We start from the raw sequence: 19,698 nt of genomic DNA, 5'->3' as shown, positions 1-19,698 counted from the left end.
TCTTGAAATTATGGGCAGAAATTTGGAGGCTACTGTAGTTCAAATTAGAATTGATGAGTCCCTAGACCAGGGTACTGGTCATAGATGTGAGATGGGGAGAGAAAAGGATAAATGGGAAGGTAACTGTAGAATTTATTGACAAAATTTGGCAATTGGTTGAATGTTAGAAGTGAGAAAGGAGAGTCATTAACTGGGGAATGGCTGAATAGATCAGGCCATATAAATATAAGAATATTATTGTGCTGTAAAAAATGACAAAAGGAACATTTAAGGACTTACCTGTATGAACACATGCAGTTAAGTGGGCAGAAATAGAGAGCGAGAATCGTTTATACAAAGACTATAATACTGTAAAGAAAAACAACTTTCAAAAACTTAAGAATTCTTATCAATGCAATAGTCATCCACAACTGTAGAGGGCTGAGGATAAAACACCCCTTCACATCTCTTGACAGGGAGCCAATGGATCACAGATGCACAATGAGAAATTCATTTCAACATGGTCAATGACAGATTTGTTTTACCTGACAATTTCTATGATAACTGGTCTTAAAGGTTATTTTTTTTTTGGAAGGGGAGGAGAGATACTAATAAAAGGAGAAATAAGAATGGTAAGAGAATCTACAGAACACCATAGGACAGAAAATTTATAGAGAAACACAGACAAATCAGACAACTTCGAACATGTTGAATTTGTTACATAGTTTAAAAAACCCAAGTTACATGTAATGGAGATTCATGATTTTATGAGTAATGAGACCTTTCTGCTCTTCGCATATGGAAATGCTTATATTTGGTGGTATGGGACTATTCCCATCTGTCATACTGGAGCCAGGGGCAGCTATATGGCACAGTGAATAAGGGGCCTGGTCTGAAGTCAGGAAGATTCATCTTCATGAGTTCAAATCTGGCCTCAGACACTTAGTAGCTGTGTGACCCTGAGCAAGTCACTTAACCCCGTTTGCTTCAGTTCCTCATCCTGAACTGTAGAAAGAAATGGCAAATCCCTATAGTATCTCTGCCAAGAAAACCCCAAATGAAGTCATGAAGAGTTGGACAAGACTAAAAAATGACTGAACAGTTGAATGGGAACAAATTTAGTGAAGACTCTTCAGGGGTATGAGACTCCTCCCTAGAGTAGAAGAGACCTTTGGCCCAGGTTTCGATTCCTCCTCCAGGGTCAGGTGATTTCCATATAAGGCTATACAGTGCATAAGGATCAATGATTAGCTAAGGTTCACTAACTTCTCAATACCTAATCTGCATAAGTGCTCAAAGTCTGCAGTCCTCACTCTGGTCCACCTGATTTGCATAAGTTCTCAATGCCCAATTTGCATGAGTCATCAATGCTTCATTTGCATATGTTTTCAATGCCTAATTTGCACATGATGATGTGTATTTTCGAAGACTTTGTAACACAGGAAATTTGAATGGGGTTTCAGAAGGGATTGGTTAGATTTCACGCCTAGAATGTAAGACCATGCTTCTCAGCCAATGAGAATAATGTTCAGCGGTAGGAGAGGGACTTCTGCATCAGGGTCTATATAAATTGCCATTTGGCTTCTGTAAGGCGCCTCTCGACTCTAGCTTTACTGGTGAAGTGCCCACCCGTTTCTCACAAGAACCCAATAAAGGAGATTTTCTGTTTTTACTTGGAGACGCCTTTGAGCAGTCAATTTGAGTAAGGGGGGGTCATGCTATCCCACACAACAGTCAAGCCCAGAATAACAAAAAATATTTATTGAAAAAAGGAAGAAGGGTAGAGTCAAAGATAAACCTAGGCAACTAGGCATGCTCTCAACAGTCGTGAAATTTGAAGGAGGGAAAGATTGCTTGGGGGAATGTAATGAGCTCCTTTTTGAACATGCTGGTTTTGAGATGCTGATGGGAGGTCTAGAAAAAGTTGTCCAATATAAAAGGCATTCTTAATGAAAGGGATAAAGATTTTCAATGAACATACATCTCCTAGTTTTATGCCTTTCTTGACATTGTTGATAAAAGGATTACAGAATAGTTATCTGTATGGTTGTATCCATGAAGAAATGTTTAATCTTATTAAGTGTGAAAGACACTTTGTCAGAGGAGAGCACACACCTCTACATTTTAGTAAAGTAAAACTGCATTTTAGTCTACTGAGGCAGTGACATCAAGCTCAAACAAAAACCGATTCCTGACAACTGCATATGACTAAGAAAATCATAAATTAACATTATCTGTGTTATATTGTATTTTTATTCTGTTAAATATTTCCCAATTATATTTTAATCTAGATAGGGTGAGTTTGACACCTCTCTACTGAGGCAAATGATTTTTTAAAAACTAAACATAGTAGGATAAGTATATGCTTTAAAAAAAACCAAGCATTTATTAAATGCCTACTATGTGCTAAGCACTTTACAATTATATTCTCAATTGATCCTTATAATAACTATGAAGGGTAGGTGCTATTATTAACCCCATTTTACAGCTGAGGAAACTGAGGCAAACAGAGGTTAAGACTTAAGCAGGATCATACAGCCAAAAAGTGTCTGAAGTCAGATTCAAACTCAGGTTTTCCTGACTTCAGGTCCAACCTTCCACCTACTGTACCAGGTGCATATAAAGCTAAATTCTGCTGTAGAGAATTATCTGTAAAGTTTTCCTGTTCTCTCTTAAGTCATTACCTCAATTATCTTTTGGGGTGAATAATGTCAAAAAGCCAATGAAAACTCTAATCAGGAAATCAATTAACCTTTCCCTAATATGGGCTGAACTATTATTATGATAGAAAATACCAAAACTAAAATCAGAATCAGAGTACCAGAGTTCTGAATATGTTGAACTTGAGATTCTGGTGGGGCATCCAGGTGTGAGAAATTACTATTTCTTTCTTGTATTTGATAACTAATTATTGTATCAGGACCAAAGTTTTTCCCCTTTTCTACTTCTAATCCAAAAATCAACCAGTGTGGGAAATCTTAAGCAGAGATTTATGCAGTCCAAGATCTAATCAAATAGTAAAAGAAATTCTAAGTTTGAGATAATAGGTGCATTCCTGTTCATTGTCCTTGCTCAGACAGGTCTGGAAAGTATTGATTTTGTCAGACAGGTGATACGGAAATTGATAAGTCTTTTTGACCAAGATTTGGGTGATCCAAGTCACTACCCCAGGACCTTCATTGTAATATAGCCCATCCTCTCATTTTAATATTTATTTTCTCATTAATTGTTAACCAATCAGAACTAACTGGTCCCCTCAGGAACACCTACTCTTAGAAAGGCATATATCACCATGAAGAAGAGTCTCTGGTCTAAGAGACACAGCCAATTGACCATTTTCTTATTAAAATACTTGAATTATTATATTACATATAATATTATATTATAATATACACTAGCATATATTATATATAAAATGGTTAAATTACCCAGAAATTATGACTCTTGAACCTTTTTAATTGTCACGGAGGAAAAAAAAAGATTTCCAGCAAGTAGAAAAAATTCCAAATGACAGTGGTAAACACTTTTGAAATATGACATCTGAGATCATTTAGTAGTTCAAACTACCTGAACAGTATCTACTTCATAACATATCCAGCAAGTAGCCATCTATACTTAGTTTAAAAACCTTGAGCATATTATAAAATACTTAAATGGAAAAAAAAATCTTTACAACAAATTTCTTTGAAAAATGTCTCATTGACAAAATATATACGGAACTGATTCAAACATATAAGAACAAGAGCTAATTCCCAGTGGTCAAAAAATATGAACAAGTGGTTTGCAAAAGAAGAAATCCAAGCTATCCTAAGAAAACATGCTATACATCACTAATAATTAGAGAAATGCAAATGAAAACAACTCTGACATTCCATCTCACACTCCTCAGCTTAGCAGAGATATTAAAAAAAAAAAGACAGAAAGAAAATGACAAATGTTAGAGAGGCTGGCTATGGGGAAACAAGCACATTAATGTTGGTGGAACTGTGAATTGGTCTTGCTATTTGTAACTATGCTCCAAAAGTCACTAAACAGTGCATAACTACAAAATAGGAATACAAGGCATTTTCTTAAATCTGTGAAAGTAGCAACTGTTAAGAAAAAAGAAAAGGAAAGGGAAAAAAAAAGAAAATGAGGTTAGTTTGTTATGATCAGTTCTTTTTGGTGGGGGAGAAGAATTTCATCGGTACGAGGTATGGGAGAAAGGGGACACCTTCCAGCATGGAAACTGCTTCCACAGATGCAGATAAGCAATTTAAAATGAGAGCTGCCTGGGGCACTGAAAGGCGAAATGATCCATCCATTATGACATAGTTCCGGAATGATGAGTCATAGCTATTATAAAGAAGTCTTCTAGATTGAACCTGATCTAGGTGAGCCAGAACTGCAGTTTTAAACAGGTTATGCATATATAAGCATCTAGTCCTGGGTTTTTATTGGGGGCTTTTTTGCCTGTTTTTTTTAATTTTGTCTAATAAATTTCTAGGTACTTCAAATTCTATTAGTCTTGTATGTTGAAGTTTTCTGTGGCACTGTTCTCCAAATTCTTTGATTCAATAAAAATTTTTATGTGTGTACTACAATATGGTATGTACTTTTTTCATAAATTATATACGTATCTACGTATATATGTGTGTATACATACATACATACGTGTGTGTGTGTGTGTGTGTGTATATATATATATATATATATACATATCCTACTATACCTGTAGTGTTCAACAGTTTCAAATGTCACAGGTCAAGAAGGATGAAGATTGAGAAAAGACCATTAGGTCTGGCAACTGGAAGATCACTGGTGACTTGGAAGAGAGCAATTTCAATTGAATGAGGAGATAAGTAGAAGGTGTGAACCTGGGAGAATGAAAGCATGGTGGGGTGGTGTCCTCTATGGCTTAGGGGGATAAAGTAACTTAATTGCAGTTTATTCATGCCTGCTTATTGTGTATTCACTCTTTTCCACTAAACAGTAAAATTTTATGTGAGCAGCATACTTCACATACACTGTCCTGGAGCACAGGTGTTTGGGGGACAGGATGGGAGTTTGCTAGGGTAGGGAGGAAAGGTGGAAATTTGGCTGCAGAGCTGCGGTGGCTTAGATGGTATCGTTCCTGCTTTGAGAGGCCCATTCCCAGTGCATCCACCAAAAGCAAAACGTAGGAAGGGACAAAGCAGAGGAGTGTAGAAGGGAGTGGTACAGTTGTGTTGGAGACCAGTTCATCAATGGATATAGGGAAAGGAAGGTGGGATTAAACGCATATTCTCACCTCCTGACTAGCCAAGCCACAGTTCCCTTGATGTGTTACAATGGCCTCTACTTTGAATGCCAAGATTCATAAACACAGTTCAGTTTTCTCCTTTTAGCTTCAGTTTCAAGTCCTTTTTAAAATTAGATTTGCAAGGCTTCAGGCATACATGTACAAATACTTGTTGGGTACTTTCCATTCTTGGTCAACAGCCTGTCATTCCTGTATTCTAAACTATGGTCTGAATCCCATTCTCAGAAAACATTTAACCAGTTGTTCACTTCTCAAATCTGCCTTTTTCTCCTGAAGATCTTGACTTCTTTTGGCTACAATGGATCTACATCATTCTTTCTTCAAGTACAATCAGTTGTTTGTTTTTTAGACTTTTACCTCCATATAAGACGAATTTCAAATCTGTTACTTAGCTCCAAGAATTCAGTGGTCTTACTGTTCTCTGTAAAAACTTCTTTCACTCTCTAACCTCCTGGCATAGGTTAAGATTTCCTTCTGCCTCTTCAAATCCTTTTAATTATTTATTTTCATATTAAAACCCTTTTTTATTTTAAAGAAAGAAATCATTTCATTTTCTATGATAACCTGAACAGTACAGATGCAGTTTTTGAGCTCCTGAGGATAGATAACAATCACCTGACCACAGCATTAAGACAAATATTGTACATGTTATGCAAGTCACTTCAAAATTCTGCCGGCTCGTCACACTCTTTTTAGTAGCAAAGACTTCAATTCTTTGGCATTCTTGAAAGTGGCTCTTACGACCATCTGTTTAGAGATCCCCTATGTCAGACCTGTACACCTGCGGGGCCCAGGGCATGCATGCTGAAAGCAGCCATCAGTGGCCCACAGACTGTACACAGGCAGACCTGCCCTGTGACAAGGTCTCAAGTCCAGAGTTGTCAATTTCCTCACCTCGTATGACATTTCCACCTAAACATTCCTTCTCTTTCTCCTCTTTGAGTCCTTTTTCCTTCTCCTCTTTAGTCTTCCTTGATCCCTCCTTCCCCTACAAAATTTCAAATTCTCCTTCACAATTTCTTCTCCTTCTTACTCAGTTCAAGCCCTCCTGTTCACCTAACCTGGACATGGAATGTTAAAGATACACTTTCTCAATTAGGAAAAGTTCTAGCTTATCTAAACATTTCCTTATTAGACTTGGGGAGTTATTACTCTCTTCTGGGTTTGTTATTTCAAGCTTTTCTCAGTTCAAGGTATTTTTTCACTGTCTGACATCTTTAGTTTACTCACATTTTCATACCCACAGAACCAGGGCTTGTGGGTTAAAATACTCTGAGACCTAGTAAAGTAAGAACATTAATGCCATTTAGAGGTCAACTTTTACAACTTTAAGTTAGCTGGACAAATATCTATGAGGTTGTTGTGCCCTGAACACATGACAAAGTTTTATAAAGAAGCCATACAAGGCTGATATATATATGTATACATATGTGTATATGTATGTGTGTGTGTGTATATGTATGTGTGTGTGTATATGTGTGTATTAAATAAACTACTTTGTGTTCCTGTTTAGTAATCACCAGAGATCTATCATCTCTAAGGTTTCTAAAGTTCTCCGCAGTTCTTTAATGTCTTCCTTGTTCATGTTTTTGTTTGATTTGTCTAAGTTTGAAAGGAGTGACACTGAGGTTCACTCACTATTAGAGTCTTGTTGTCTATTTCCCCCTTCAGTTTGATCATCTTTCCTTGAAGTGTTTATGTGCTATGATGTTTGTTGCATATATCGAAATACTTCCAGAAAAAGCATGTTTATAATATTGGATTCTGCTTTCTAATTCATCATGCTATCCAAATCCATTAATTAGGGAATTCATCTCATTCATATTTGCAGTTATGATGATTAATTGTATGTTTCCTTTTAGTCTGTCCTCTCGTACTTTTTCCTGTCTTAACCTCCTCCCTCCTCTTTACAGAGAAGGTGGTAAAAGAGATGTTTGCCAAACACCTTCCATTTGTAAATCATTAAATCTGTTTCCACTCTACTGCACCTCTTTTCTTCTCTTTGCCCTGCCCATGATCACAAGCTTTTTAGTCTTTCTTTTATTTTAATACTCCTGCATTTTCCTCCCTCCGAAGTTAAAACTTGTTTTGCTTATCACTATTTCTTCATCTATCTTGTTTTCTCTCTCTTCAGTTCCCCCTCCTTTCTCCCAGGTCCCTATTTCTATGTATTTTAGTTCAATGTATTTCTATGCCATACTTTGTGAGGGGGTGTGTGTGTGTGTGTGTGTGTGTGTGTGTGTGTGTGTGTGTGTGTGTGTGTGTGTGTGTGTGTGTGTGTGTGTGTGTGTGTGTGTGTGAGAATGTACTTACCCTTCCCTTTTATGGTTCAGATGAAAGTGAGGTTTATCGGATGTTTGTTCAGCAGATGCCTCCACCTCTTTCTCAATATTTGTATACTCTTCATCTCATGTAACCTATTACAAAAGACTGAGTAACCTCCCCTTCAAGCTCTCTTCCTCTCTAGAATAGTCTCCTATCCTTCCCAATTCCTTCTTATCCTAAGGCCAACAAAACAGAACAAAATTACCTCCAGACCTCGTGCCTGTCTTATTTAACTTTTTCTATGACTCTTGAAGACATTAGGGTTCTAAGGAGAACATGTTTGTTTTACTATTAGCATACAAACAATTCATTATCAAATAGTCCCTTCTAACTGATCAGATATGCATACTTTTGCTTCTCTTGTTTCTTGATTCCATTTCAAAATTGTCTCCTCAGTTTTGACCTTTTCATCAGAAATGCTTGGAAATCCTCTATTTTATTAAAAATCCACTTCCCTCTGTAGGATTAAGCTCAGTATTTTCTGGATAAACTATATTCTTTGTTGCAAACCTTTATGTTTTGCCTTTGGAATATTGTATTCCAAGCTCTCCTCTCCTATAAACTTACAGCTGGAAAGCTTTGCATAATTCTGACTGTGGCTCCTTACTACAATTGAAATACTTTGAATTTTACTTGAAAGCTTTTGATTTTGGCTATGATATTCATGGGAACTTCATTTTGGAATTTCAGGAAATGACTATTAGATTCTTTTTATTTTCACTTTGCCTTCTGGTTCTAAGAGATATGGGCAATTTTCATTTATAATTTCTTGTAATACGAAATTCAACCTTTTTCTAGGTCATGATTTTCAGGTAGTCTGATAATGCTTAGCACTTATCTTTCTTCTGACCTTTTGCCAGGTCAGTTGGCTTTTCAAGTTTATACCTAAATTTTTTTCTGTTTTTTTTTTAACCTTTTAGTTTTAATATTTTGGGGGTCCTCATGGAGTCATTATTTTCTGTGTAACCCATTCTATTTTTCAGAGAGCTTAAGTCTTAGTTCAGATTTACCTCTGTTTGTTCTAAGGTATTAAGTCTCCTTCCTATTCTTTCCCTCTTAGTTATTCACCTTATTTTGTTTATTCTAGGTATTCTTCTAGTCCTGCAGCCAGGACGTTCTTTTCCTTGAGGTCTCTATCAGACTTGCTGTGGAGTTATTGCGCTTTTCTGGGCTTGCTATTTCAAGCTTCTCTCAGTTCAAGGTATTCTTTCACTACCTGACATCTTTAGTTTACTCATATCTTTATATCTTCTGTTCATTCATCTGGAAACCTTGTCAGTTTCCAGACTGAAGGTTAGTGCTTATGTTAAACTTCACCCTCATCCTCCTAGCTAGTATGTGGATACCTTACTTGATCCTGAGTTTGGTGGCTAAGATAGGCATCACTTTCTGCGGAAATAATCTGACCCTGTCTGCTGCTGAGGTTCGAGACTGTGCTGTCTGGATGCTGGGTTAGGCATGGACTGACTAGACACAGGTCTGGCCCTCTCTCCTGCTATGGCTGGAGTCCCAGAGATTGTCCCACACTGGGTGCTATTCTAGCCCTCTCTCCTGCAGTGAAACAAGGATGTTTCACAATTTGCCTTCTACCTACCCTACTTAGCCTAGCTTGTCTACATCCTGTGCTTCTGCTATATTCCAGAAGTCATTTTTTTGGCGGGGGCAGAAGGAGTGAGAGGGGAGTGGTCCTGGACTGGATGAAGGAGTTTGTAGCTGATCCTCTTTGGTTTTTTTTACTGTTCCTTCTACTGCTAGTAAGAGCTTTACAGTGGTGTATGTGGGGGATCTGGGTTCTTGTTGGTCCAAATGCACTGCTATCTTCCCATAAGTCCTCCTTATATAGAGTTTTTAAAAATAATTAACTTCATAAGTGCAAGATTAGGAAAGTGTCATTAGACAGATCAAGAAAAGATCCAGGAGGTGAAGTGGATGGCAAGTGCAATAGGAATTGATTGATAAAGGAACCCAAAAAACCAAACCATAACAAAAACAATATAATTTTAGGCTACATTAAGAGAGACACAGTATTCAACCCTAAGAAGGTGATAGCCCCATCTGGCTGCATTCTGCCTTGTTTAGACAACATCTGGCCTGTTTTGATCCATTCTGGGCAGTATATTTAAAACAAACAAATAAACAAAATCATCACCACCTAACTTCTCTCTGGGTATTAGTTTCCTCATCTATAAAATGAGGCAGGTAGACTAGATAGTCTTTATAGCTTCTTTCAGCTCTAAATCAATGAGTTTCTGAGTATCCAGAGGAAGGAATCAGATACTAAAAGCCCTTAAAATGATGTCAAATACTCAAGATGAAGGATGAGACATATTTTTTGCAACATGGCCAATGTGGAAAATTGCTTTGTTTGACCATACATATTTGTTACAACAGTTTTGTTTTTCTTTTTCCCTAGTAGGGGAAGAGGAAAGGTAAGAAGGAGAAAAATGTATTGAATAACTGAATATATAATATGCATTGAAAATCTGAATTGAAAATAATTAAAAGAAATAAAATGAAAAGAAGGCACGGAAAAAGATCATACTAAATAAAGATCAACAGAAATAATTGGGATGTTAGACTGGAATTTAAGAAAATAAAAAGACAGAAAGGACACAAGAGATCTCTTCAAGTATTTGAAGTATCACATGAAAGAACAATTAAACTCATTTTGTCTGGTTCCAGATGACAGAACTAAGAGCAAAAGAGAGAATGACAGAAGCGTTTTTAGTGTAGATACAATGAAAAATGTCCTAGCAATTAGAGTTATCCAAACAAAGAATGTGCACCTTCCAGAGGTTCCCATCCTTGTTGGGAATGGCTTAAGGAGGATGTTTGCTCACATACAGGTTAAACTAGATAAGTGTGTGGAGATTCTATAATTCTGCAATTCTACACTTCACTATGCTAGAGACAGTTTCAAACTAGTGAGTCATGGGGCTGATCTGTGTGTGTGTGTGTGTGTGTGTGTGTGTGTGTGTGTGTGTGTGTGTATGTGTGTGTATGCATGTATCTGATCTGGTGTGTGTGTGTGTGTGTGTGTCTGATCTGGTGTGTGTGTGTGTGTGTGTGTGTGTATGTGTATGTGTGTCTGATCTGGTGTGTGTACGTGCATATTTATATTGATGTGGCATTCTATGGCCACATCAAAGCACTTTCCTGACAATAACTGTGAGATCAGCAGCATAAATACAAGCACCACTTTTAGGAGTAAAGAAACTGAGTTTCACGGAGGTAAAAGAACTTGCCTGAGGAAGCTGTACATACTAGTAAACAGGGGAGCTAGGAGTGTCCAAGTCCAGAGGCTCTTTCCACTCTACTCAGAACAGCTGTGAAATGCTAGCTCATCTGGAAAAAAATGTGTTCAGTTCATTCAACTACAGCTTGATCAATAAATCTGCAATCCCAGGGTGCAGAATGAGACATATTTTTTGGACATGACCAATGCAGAAACTTGTCTTGTTTGACCATGCATATTTGTTAGAAGATTTTTTAATTTCTTTTCTTTCTTTCCCTTTATGGCAGGGAAAGAAAATAGACTTTTGTTAATTACAATTTTTTTAATCGAATCTTTAAAAAATCTGTAGCCCAATAAACCATACGCTGGGTTTAATTTCTTATGTCAGTAGATTATCAACTCATTTGTGAAAGCCCAGGCTTTGGGGAAGACTTAGAATGATAAGTCAAATTCTAAATTAGATTTCCAGCCTCTTAGTTAAAATGCCTGGACCTATGAATAAGTTTCTAAAACATCAGAGGGAACACATTTTACCAGTCTTTCTCACATTTGCCATGACCACAGGGACTGATACATTTTGAAGAATCTAAAGGCGTACAGATTCACTTCAGTAGGTGATACCTTCATTAAGTACTAATCGCAACTTATCTATTTATTTTTGGTCCACAGAAACACAGCATAACTATTGCAAATGCCCCCTTAAAAATCGATGTTTCATGGCCAGTTAAGTAGCATAGTAGATAAGAGCTCCTCTCAATAGGATCTGAGTTCAAATCTGGCCTCAGACACTTAGTAACTGTGTGACCCTGGGCAAATCACTTAACCTGACAGATTGCCTCTCCATTCCCACCCTGCCCACCCACCCCCAAGCCTCTACCCCTCCTCACTCCTTGCTGCTTAAACTATACTGTTAACTTTGAGAATGCCAGATATTGTAACAACTCACCAAAATTATATTAAGGAAAACCTCATATTGTCTCAAATTAAACAAGGCTTCTTTTATCTTTAAGGGCTCAAGCTCTTTCATTCTGAGTGGGTTGAGTGTTGCTTTCTCCAAAATAGCTGTGTACCGGTAGGCCTGTTCCTGGGAAGTCTGAAGTTGTGTATCAATATGTTGGGTGGTGGCTGGAATAGCTTCGTTCAGAATAGCTGGTACTGTTAAAAAAAATAATGATTAAGGACAGGAGAAAAAAAAGAAAGCTCAGTTCCTTTATGACCATTAAGTCACATCTATTTTTCTTTTTTTTTTTAAATTTATTTATTTAACTTTTAACATTCATTTTCACAAAATTTTGGGTTCCAAATTTTTTTCCCCTTTTGTCCCCTACCCCTACCCCAAAACACCGAGCATTCTGATTGCCCCTATCACCAATCTGCCCTCTCTTCTATCATCCCTCCCTTCCCTTGTCCCTATCTTCTCTTTTGTCCTGTAGGGCCAGATAACTTTCTATACCCCATCACCTGTATTTCTTATTTCCTAGTAGCAAGAACAGTACTCAACAGTTGTTCCTAAAACTTTGAGTTCCAACTTCTGTTCATCCCTCCCTCCCCATCCATTCCCTTTGGGAAGGCAAGCAATCCAGTATAGGCTATATCTGTGTAGTTTTGCAAATGACTTCCATGATAGTCGTGCTGTGTAAGACTAACTATATTTCTCTCCATCCTATCCTGCCCCCCATCGCTCCTATTCTCTCTTTGGATCCTGTCCCTCCCCAAGAGTGTTGACTTCAAATTGTTCCCTCCTTCCACTGCCCTCCCTTCCATCATCCCCCCCACCCTGCTTATCCCCTTCTCCCCTACTTTCCTGTATTGTAAGATAGGTTTTCATACCAAAATGAGTGTGCATTTTATTCATTCCTTTAGTGGAATGTGATGAGAGTAGACTTCATGTTTGTCTCTCACCTCCCCTCTTTTTCCCTCCACTAAAAAGTCTTTTGCTTGCCTCTTTTATGAGAGATAATTTGCCCCATTCCATTTCTCCCTTTGTCCTCCCAATATATTTCTCTCTCACCCCTTAATTTCATTTTTTTAAGATATGATCCCATCCTATTCAATTCACTCTGTGCTCTCTGTCTCTGTGTGTGTGTGTGCGTGCGTGTGTGTGTCCGCCAACTACCCAGATACTGAAAGGTTTCAAGAGTTGCAAATATTGTCTTTCCATGTAGGAATGTAAACAATTCAACTTTAGTAAAGTCCCTTATGACTTCTCTTTGCTGTTTACCTTTTCATGCTTCTCTTCATTCTTGTGTTTGAAAGTCAAATTTTCTTTTCAGCTCTGGTCTTTTCATCAAGAATGCTTGAGAGACCTCTATTTCATTGAAAGACCATTTTTTCCCCTGAAGTATTATACTCAGTTTCGCTGGGTAGGTGATTCTTGGTTTTTGTCCTAGTTCCTTTGAGTTCTGGAATACCATATTCCATGCCCTTCGATCCCTTAATGTAGAAACTGCTAGATCTTGTGTTATCCTGATTGTATTTCCACAATACTTGAATTGTTTCTTTCCAGCTGCTTGCAATATTTTCTCCTTGACCTGGGAACTCTGGAATTTGGCCACAATGTTCCTAGGAGTTTCTCTTTTTGGATCTCTTTCAGGCGGTGATCAGTGGATTCCTTGAATACTTATTTTGCCCTCTGGTTCTAGAATATCAGGGCAGTTTTCCTTGATAATTTCAAGAAAGATGATGTCTAGGCTCTTTTTTTGATCATGGCCTTCAGGTAGTCCCATAATTTTTAAATTGTCTCTCCTGGATCTATTTTCCAGGTCAGTTGTTTTTCCAATGAGATATTTCACATTATCTTCCATTTTTTCATTCTTTTGGTTTTGTTTTGTGATTTCTTGGTTTCTCATAAAGTCATTAGCCTCCATCTGTTCCATTCTAATTTTGAAAGAACTATTTTCTTCAGTGAGCTTTTGAACCTCCTTTTCCATTTGGCTAATTCTGCTTTTGAAAGCATTCTTCTCCTCATTGTCTTTTTGAACCTCTTTTGCCAATTGAGTTAGCCTACTTTTCAAGGTGTTATTTTCTTCAGCATTTTTTTGGGTCTCCTTTAGCAAGGTGTTGACCTGCTTTTCATGCTTTTCTTGCATCTCTCTCATTTCTCTTTCCAGTTTTTCCTCTACCTCTCTAACTTGATTTTCAAAATCCTTTTTGAGCTCTTCCATGGCCTGAGCCCATTGAATATTTATTTTGGATGTTTGGGATACAGAAGCCTTGAATTCTATGTCTTTCCGTGATGGTAAGCATTGTTCTTACTCCTCTGAAAGGAAGGGAGGAGATATCTGTTCACCAAGAAAGTAACCTTCTATGGTCTTATTTTTTTCCCCATTTTCTAGGCATTTTTCCAGCCAGTTACTTGACTTCTGAGTTTCCTCTCCACACCCACCTTGCCTCCAGATCCGCCCAGCTAGTGCTTGGGGTCTGAGATTCAAATGCTGCTTCCCAGCCTCAGGGCTTTGGGAGAGGGTGGGGCTGCTATTCAGTGTGAGATTAAGTTCAGGTGCTCGGGTAGGGGCAGGGCTGCCTCATGGAGCTCAGTTCCCTCAGGGGGTTTATGCAGAGACCTTCAACAATGGATCCGAGCTCCTGCCTGCTCTGGGAGCCCTGTCTGCCACTGCCTCCACCACTGCCTCCAGAAGGGGCCCAAGCCATGGGCACACCCTGCTCCCGTCTCGGCGGGCCCTCTCACTGACCTTCACAGACCGTGGGTGGAGGGACCTGCGTGGCTGCTGGAGATTCCGTCCCTGGAGCCTGCTTGGATCTGCTCCTCTCGGTGCCATGCGGCCAAGGAGGGCTGAGCTCTGCTCCGGGCCTGGTGTGCAAGAGACCCTTCGTGTCAGCTTCTCAGGTCTCTCTGGAACAGAAATCTCCTCCACTCTGTTGTTCCGTGGCTTCTACTGCTCCAGAATTTGTTGGGAGTTCTTCCTTACAGGTATTTTATGGGCTGTGGGTTTGGAGCTAGCATATGTGTGTCTTTCTACTCCACCATCTTGGCTCCTCCCCCCGACTTTTCCATATCTATTTTTTCAAACAAATTATGGAGCACCTGAAAAAAATGATCTCACTGGTCCTACTACAAATAATACTAATAGTCAGAATAATAACCAAAAAGAGAAAACCACAAAAGGTGCTGCTCTGATTGGTAGCCACCTTAACTCTCCCACTACATTTAAGCCCAGTTCCACATCTGCTTACTTCTCTCCTCAACAATCTTCACACAAGCAGCCTTGTTGCTGAGTACATACCTTTTGGTCCTTCCCTCTCTCCTCCAACTTTCTAATTTGAGATACACACTCAAAACAGCTCTGTAAGTGTCTCTTGGAAAAGATGGATTGATCTACTCCCCCATGGTTTTTACTCACCATTCCGGTAGTTTCCAAACCAAAATAATGACTGTCTGGCCACACCGTTTCCCGTATGTATTGCCCACTCCATTACAATGTAAGTGTATAGAATGTGAGAATGTAAAGGCAGGTAGGTGGTATAGTAGAGATTGTGCTAGGCTTGGAATCAGGAAGTTCAAATTCAGACTCAGTTACTAGCTATATGACCCTGGGCAAATGATTCACCCTTGTCTGCCTCAGGTTCCTTATCTGCACAATAGGAATGATAACAATGGCGTCTGCCTCCCAGGGTTGCTGTGGGGATCAAAAAAAATTTGTAAAGCACTTAGCAGTGCCTAGCACATAGTAGTTGCTCAATAAATGCTTACTACATAGTAAGCACTTAATAAATGCTTGTTTTCTTCCTTGCTTTTGTATTTTTATTCCCAGTGCTTTAACACAGTGCTCGGGTTAGAGTAAATGCTTCATAAATGTTTTTTTGTCCCTTCATTCATGCCTCATCCAGTTACGATCACACCAAGTTAATTAGGTGGCTTGAGAAGTATAGTGCCGAATTGCTTTCCACAACAGCTGGAATAATCCACAGCTCCAGCAGTAGTACATTAGAGTACCTTTGTTTGCACATACATGCCTTCAAAAACTGTCCATTTTCCTTATTTTGTCACCTTTGCCAATCTACTTATGTGGAGTAGGACGTCAAAGTCATTTTAATTTGCAATTCTCTCATTACTAGAGATTTGGAACATTTTTACACAGTGTCAATAGATTGCATTTCTTCTTTTGAGAACAATCTATTTAAATAGTTTGACCATTTACCTATGGAACATAAAACATATTCTTATATATTTGAATCATTTCCCTAAATATCTTGGATATCAGACTTTTATTAGAGAAACTTACTATTAAGATGTTTCCCAATTAACTGTTCCCCTTCTCATTTTTAACTGCATTGGTTTTGTTAGTGCAATAGCTTTTATGAAATCAAAATTTTCCATGTTATTTCCTATGATCCACTTTTGTTTGGCCAAGAGATATTCTCCTATCGATGACTACAAAAGACATTTCCTTATTTGCTCCTCCTTTGTTTACGATGTGACCTTTTTTACATCCAGGTCATGTGTCCATTTCAAGTATGTTACAGTATAAGGTGCCATTCTAAAGCTAACTTCTGCCAGACTGCTTCTTAAATCTCCTAGTCCTTAACCCAGTGGGGTCATTTGGTTAATCTACAGTCAATCTCCTTTACATATACATTGTCAGTTTGCTCACTGGGAAATTTTTAACTCAATCAACAAGCATTCAGTAATTACCTACTACATTCCAGGCAATATATGCTATACTGTACCTACTCTGCATCTCTGTTTCTCTCTGCCACCAATGACCATTACAAAATTGTGTAAAATAAGCTTGAGAGAACATTCTAGAGAAGGAATCCAGCTTGTATGTAAATTTAGCATTTTAAAAAGAAACTGGACCAATAATTGAGTCAGTAGGCATTAGTACACTAAAACAGTATATCTATAAAAAATGGCTAATTTACATTAGTGAAGTAGGTTCTTTAAATGTCAGGCTCCTGGAGGATATCTACCAGACACTTCATGGATCCAGATCAAAGGAGCTTTTACTATCCTAGGCATCCCATCATTTTAGCCACTGTACAAGAGAAACTTTAATACTGTTTACAACAATTTACATAAGTACCATATTTACATAAATACGTAAATCATGATAGATTTATAGAATTAATTTAACCTACGATCATCAATGCCTTCTCCTCCCTTTCCACAGTCTTTGTTGAATAACCGAATTCCAGCAACAATCATGGTGAGTTCTTTCAGCTGGCGCTCTTTGTCCTTCTTGGAAAGGGATAGAAAAGTACCAAGTTCAGATTGAGGAAAAACACTCTGTAGAGCAGCTGAGGAAAGAAAAAAAACACACAAAAATTCATATGGGAAAAAGAAGTGGGAAAAATGTAGATTTAAGATACACTCCAAATAAAATTTTTTTTCCAGCTAAAAGGTGTTGAAACAGCCATATAGTATAAATAATGGTAGAATAACATAATTTCCAGACAGACCATGGCTCATTAGATAATATTTATTACGTAAGAGGTATGAATTGGACTATTGGCACTTTTCAAAAATCAATGGCAATAAATATCAATGTTGAAGGGACTGGGGAAAGACAGGTGCACTGATGAAATATTGGTAGAGATGTGAAGTAGCCTAACCATTCTGGAAAGCAATTTGAAGTCATATGGAAAAAGTGATGTAAAATGTCTGTATCCTCTGACACAGAGATCTCACTACAAGACACAAATCACAAGGAAGTCAAAAATAGAAAGAAAGGTCTCATGTACACTAAAAGTTTTGTAGTAACACTTCTTGTAGCTGGAGTCAGCAGATACTTATTGTACATAAATGTAATGGAACGTTATTGGATCATGAGAAATGGTTAATATGAAGGATGCTGAGAAACAGAGGAAGACTTCTAAGACTGAATACAAAGAGAAATAAATAGAATGAGAAGAACAACACACACGAGCTACAACAATGTAAATGGAAACAACAAAATCAGAATTATGTAATTAGAAATAATCAAATTTTGTCTTAAAGGACAAAGGAGAAAATACATCTCCATCCTCTCTTTGCACAGGTGGGTGACTTAGGGATGTGGAAGGTTGTATATATTGGCAGACTCGGGCGATTTGTTAATTTGGCTCATGCGTGCATGGTTACGTGTGTGTGCATGTGTGTGTGTGTGTGTGTGTGTGTGTGTATGTAAACAAAGGTGATAAAAAAATAAAAGATGTAACTTACAAAACAATCATTGTCACACCTTCCTCCTCGCAGGACAAAGATAGTAGACCATAGCAGAATATGGCATACATTTTCAAACATAGCCAATATATTGATTTTTTTTTTTGTCTATCTACTTATTTGTTAAATATTTAGAATAACAATGTTTGTAGAAACTGAGTAGATGCTCCTTGCCTGGAAAATGACTAAACAAACTGTGGTTACTAATAGTGATGATGAAAATAACAATGATAAACATTTGCATAGTGCTTACTATACAACAAGCGCTTATAAGTATTACCTCATTTAATCCTCACAACAAATCTGGGAGGAAGAGATTCTTTTTATCATCATTTTACAGTTGAGGAAATTAAGGCAAACAGAGATTAAGTGACTTGCCCAAGGTCTCATAGTAAGTGTCTGAAGCAAGATTTAAACTCAGGCTTCCTGATTCGAGGTCAAGTTGTCTATCCACTCCTCCATTTAGCTCCCTATTAATATAATGGAATATTACTGTGCTATAGGAAACAATGAATTTGAAGTATACAAAGAAGCATAGGGAGAAATGAATTGATACAGAGAAACAGGAAGAACCAGGAAAATACATACAATGACCATACAATATAAATAATAAAAAAACTCAAAACTGAATGCTGAAGAAAAAAAGAGAGGAAATTACCTTCCTCATACAAGTATGTACAACGCATATTCAGTCAGATTTAGTTGATGTGGTTAATTTTACTGAATTAAATTTTTCCTTTTTCTTTTTTATTCTTTGTTAAAAAGGATGTGTGAGTGGCAGAGGAGGAACATATTTTTTTCCTAAGTGAAAATTGTTATATTTTATTTCTTCCACATACTTGCAAAAACAGTTTTCAACTTTTGTTTTTTAAAATTTTGAGTTCCAAATTGTCTCCCTCTGCCTTCTGTCTCCCCTCCATGAGAAGGCAAGCCATTTGATATAAATTGTACATGTGCAATCATGCAAAACACATTTCTATATCAGCCATGTTGCAAAAGAAAACACAGACCAAAACAAAACAAGGAAAATAAAGGAAAAAAGGATACTTCAATTTGCATTCAGACTCCATCATTTCAAGGAATAGGTGCAAGGGATAGCATTTTTCATTCTGCGTCTTTCAGAATTGTCTTGGATCATCATACAGCATCATAAAGCTAGGCTACTTACAGTTGATCATCATACAGTATTGCTGTTACTATGTGCAATGTTTTCCTGAATTCAAATCCTGCTTCAGATACTTACTAGTAAGTGACCCTGGACAAGTCACTTAGCCTCAGTTTCCCTCCTCAGTAAAATCGTGATTGTGAAGATCACAGAAGGTAACACAAAGGGCTCTGCAAACCTTAAAATGCTACATCAGTACTGACTATTATTATTATAATCATCACATAGGACAGCCCTTCAAATATATTTGAAGACCAAAATCATGCCTCCCACCCCAGGTGTTCATTTTCTCTGGTTTAAACATTCTTAGCTCCTTAAACCAATCCTCTGATTGCATAGCTTTGAGTCTCCTCACTTTCCTCTTCTGGATGTACTTTAGTTTGTCAATGTTCCTCCTAAAACACGATGTCCAGAATAAAGTGTATCAGATGTAGTCTGCCTAGTACAATCACCGTTCTCCTTCTATACACTAATTATTCTTCTACCAACAGCACCTGGAACTACTTTTCCTGTTTTGGCTGCCACATTGAACCCCTGTCTCCTAATGAGCT

The 19,698-nt window shown here is 37.8% G+C and overlaps 1 protein-coding gene across 4 annotated transcripts in view; it reads right to left on the bottom strand.

The window, feature by feature from the left end:
• The window catches only part of CFAP206 (cilia and flagella associated protein 206), a 66,008-nt gene that overhangs the window by 26,295 nt on the left and 20,015 nt on the right, over positions 1 to 19,698 (bottom strand). For all 4 annotated transcript variants that reach the window (XM_072642782.1, XM_072642783.1, XM_072642781.1 and 1 more), the window contains 2 exons: positions 16,920 to 17,078; positions 11,767 to 11,975 (listed from right to left, as the gene is read on the bottom strand). In XM_072642782.1, coding sequence (XP_072498883.1) covers positions 11,767 to 11,975; positions 16,920 to 17,078 — 368 coding nt within the window. The remainder of the gene's footprint in view (positions 1 to 11,766; positions 11,976 to 16,919; positions 17,079 to 19,698) is intronic.

The sequence above is a fragment of the Notamacropus eugenii genome, chromosome 2 (genome assembly GCF_028372415.1).
Source record: "Notamacropus eugenii isolate mMacEug1 chromosome 2, mMacEug1.pri_v2, whole genome shotgun sequence".
Lineage (NCBI taxonomy): Eukaryota > Metazoa > Chordata > Mammalia > Diprotodontia > Macropodidae > Notamacropus > Notamacropus eugenii.
The sequence above is the reverse complement of the archived record's forward strand: the minus strand, read 5'-3'. Positions and strand labels throughout refer to the sequence as shown.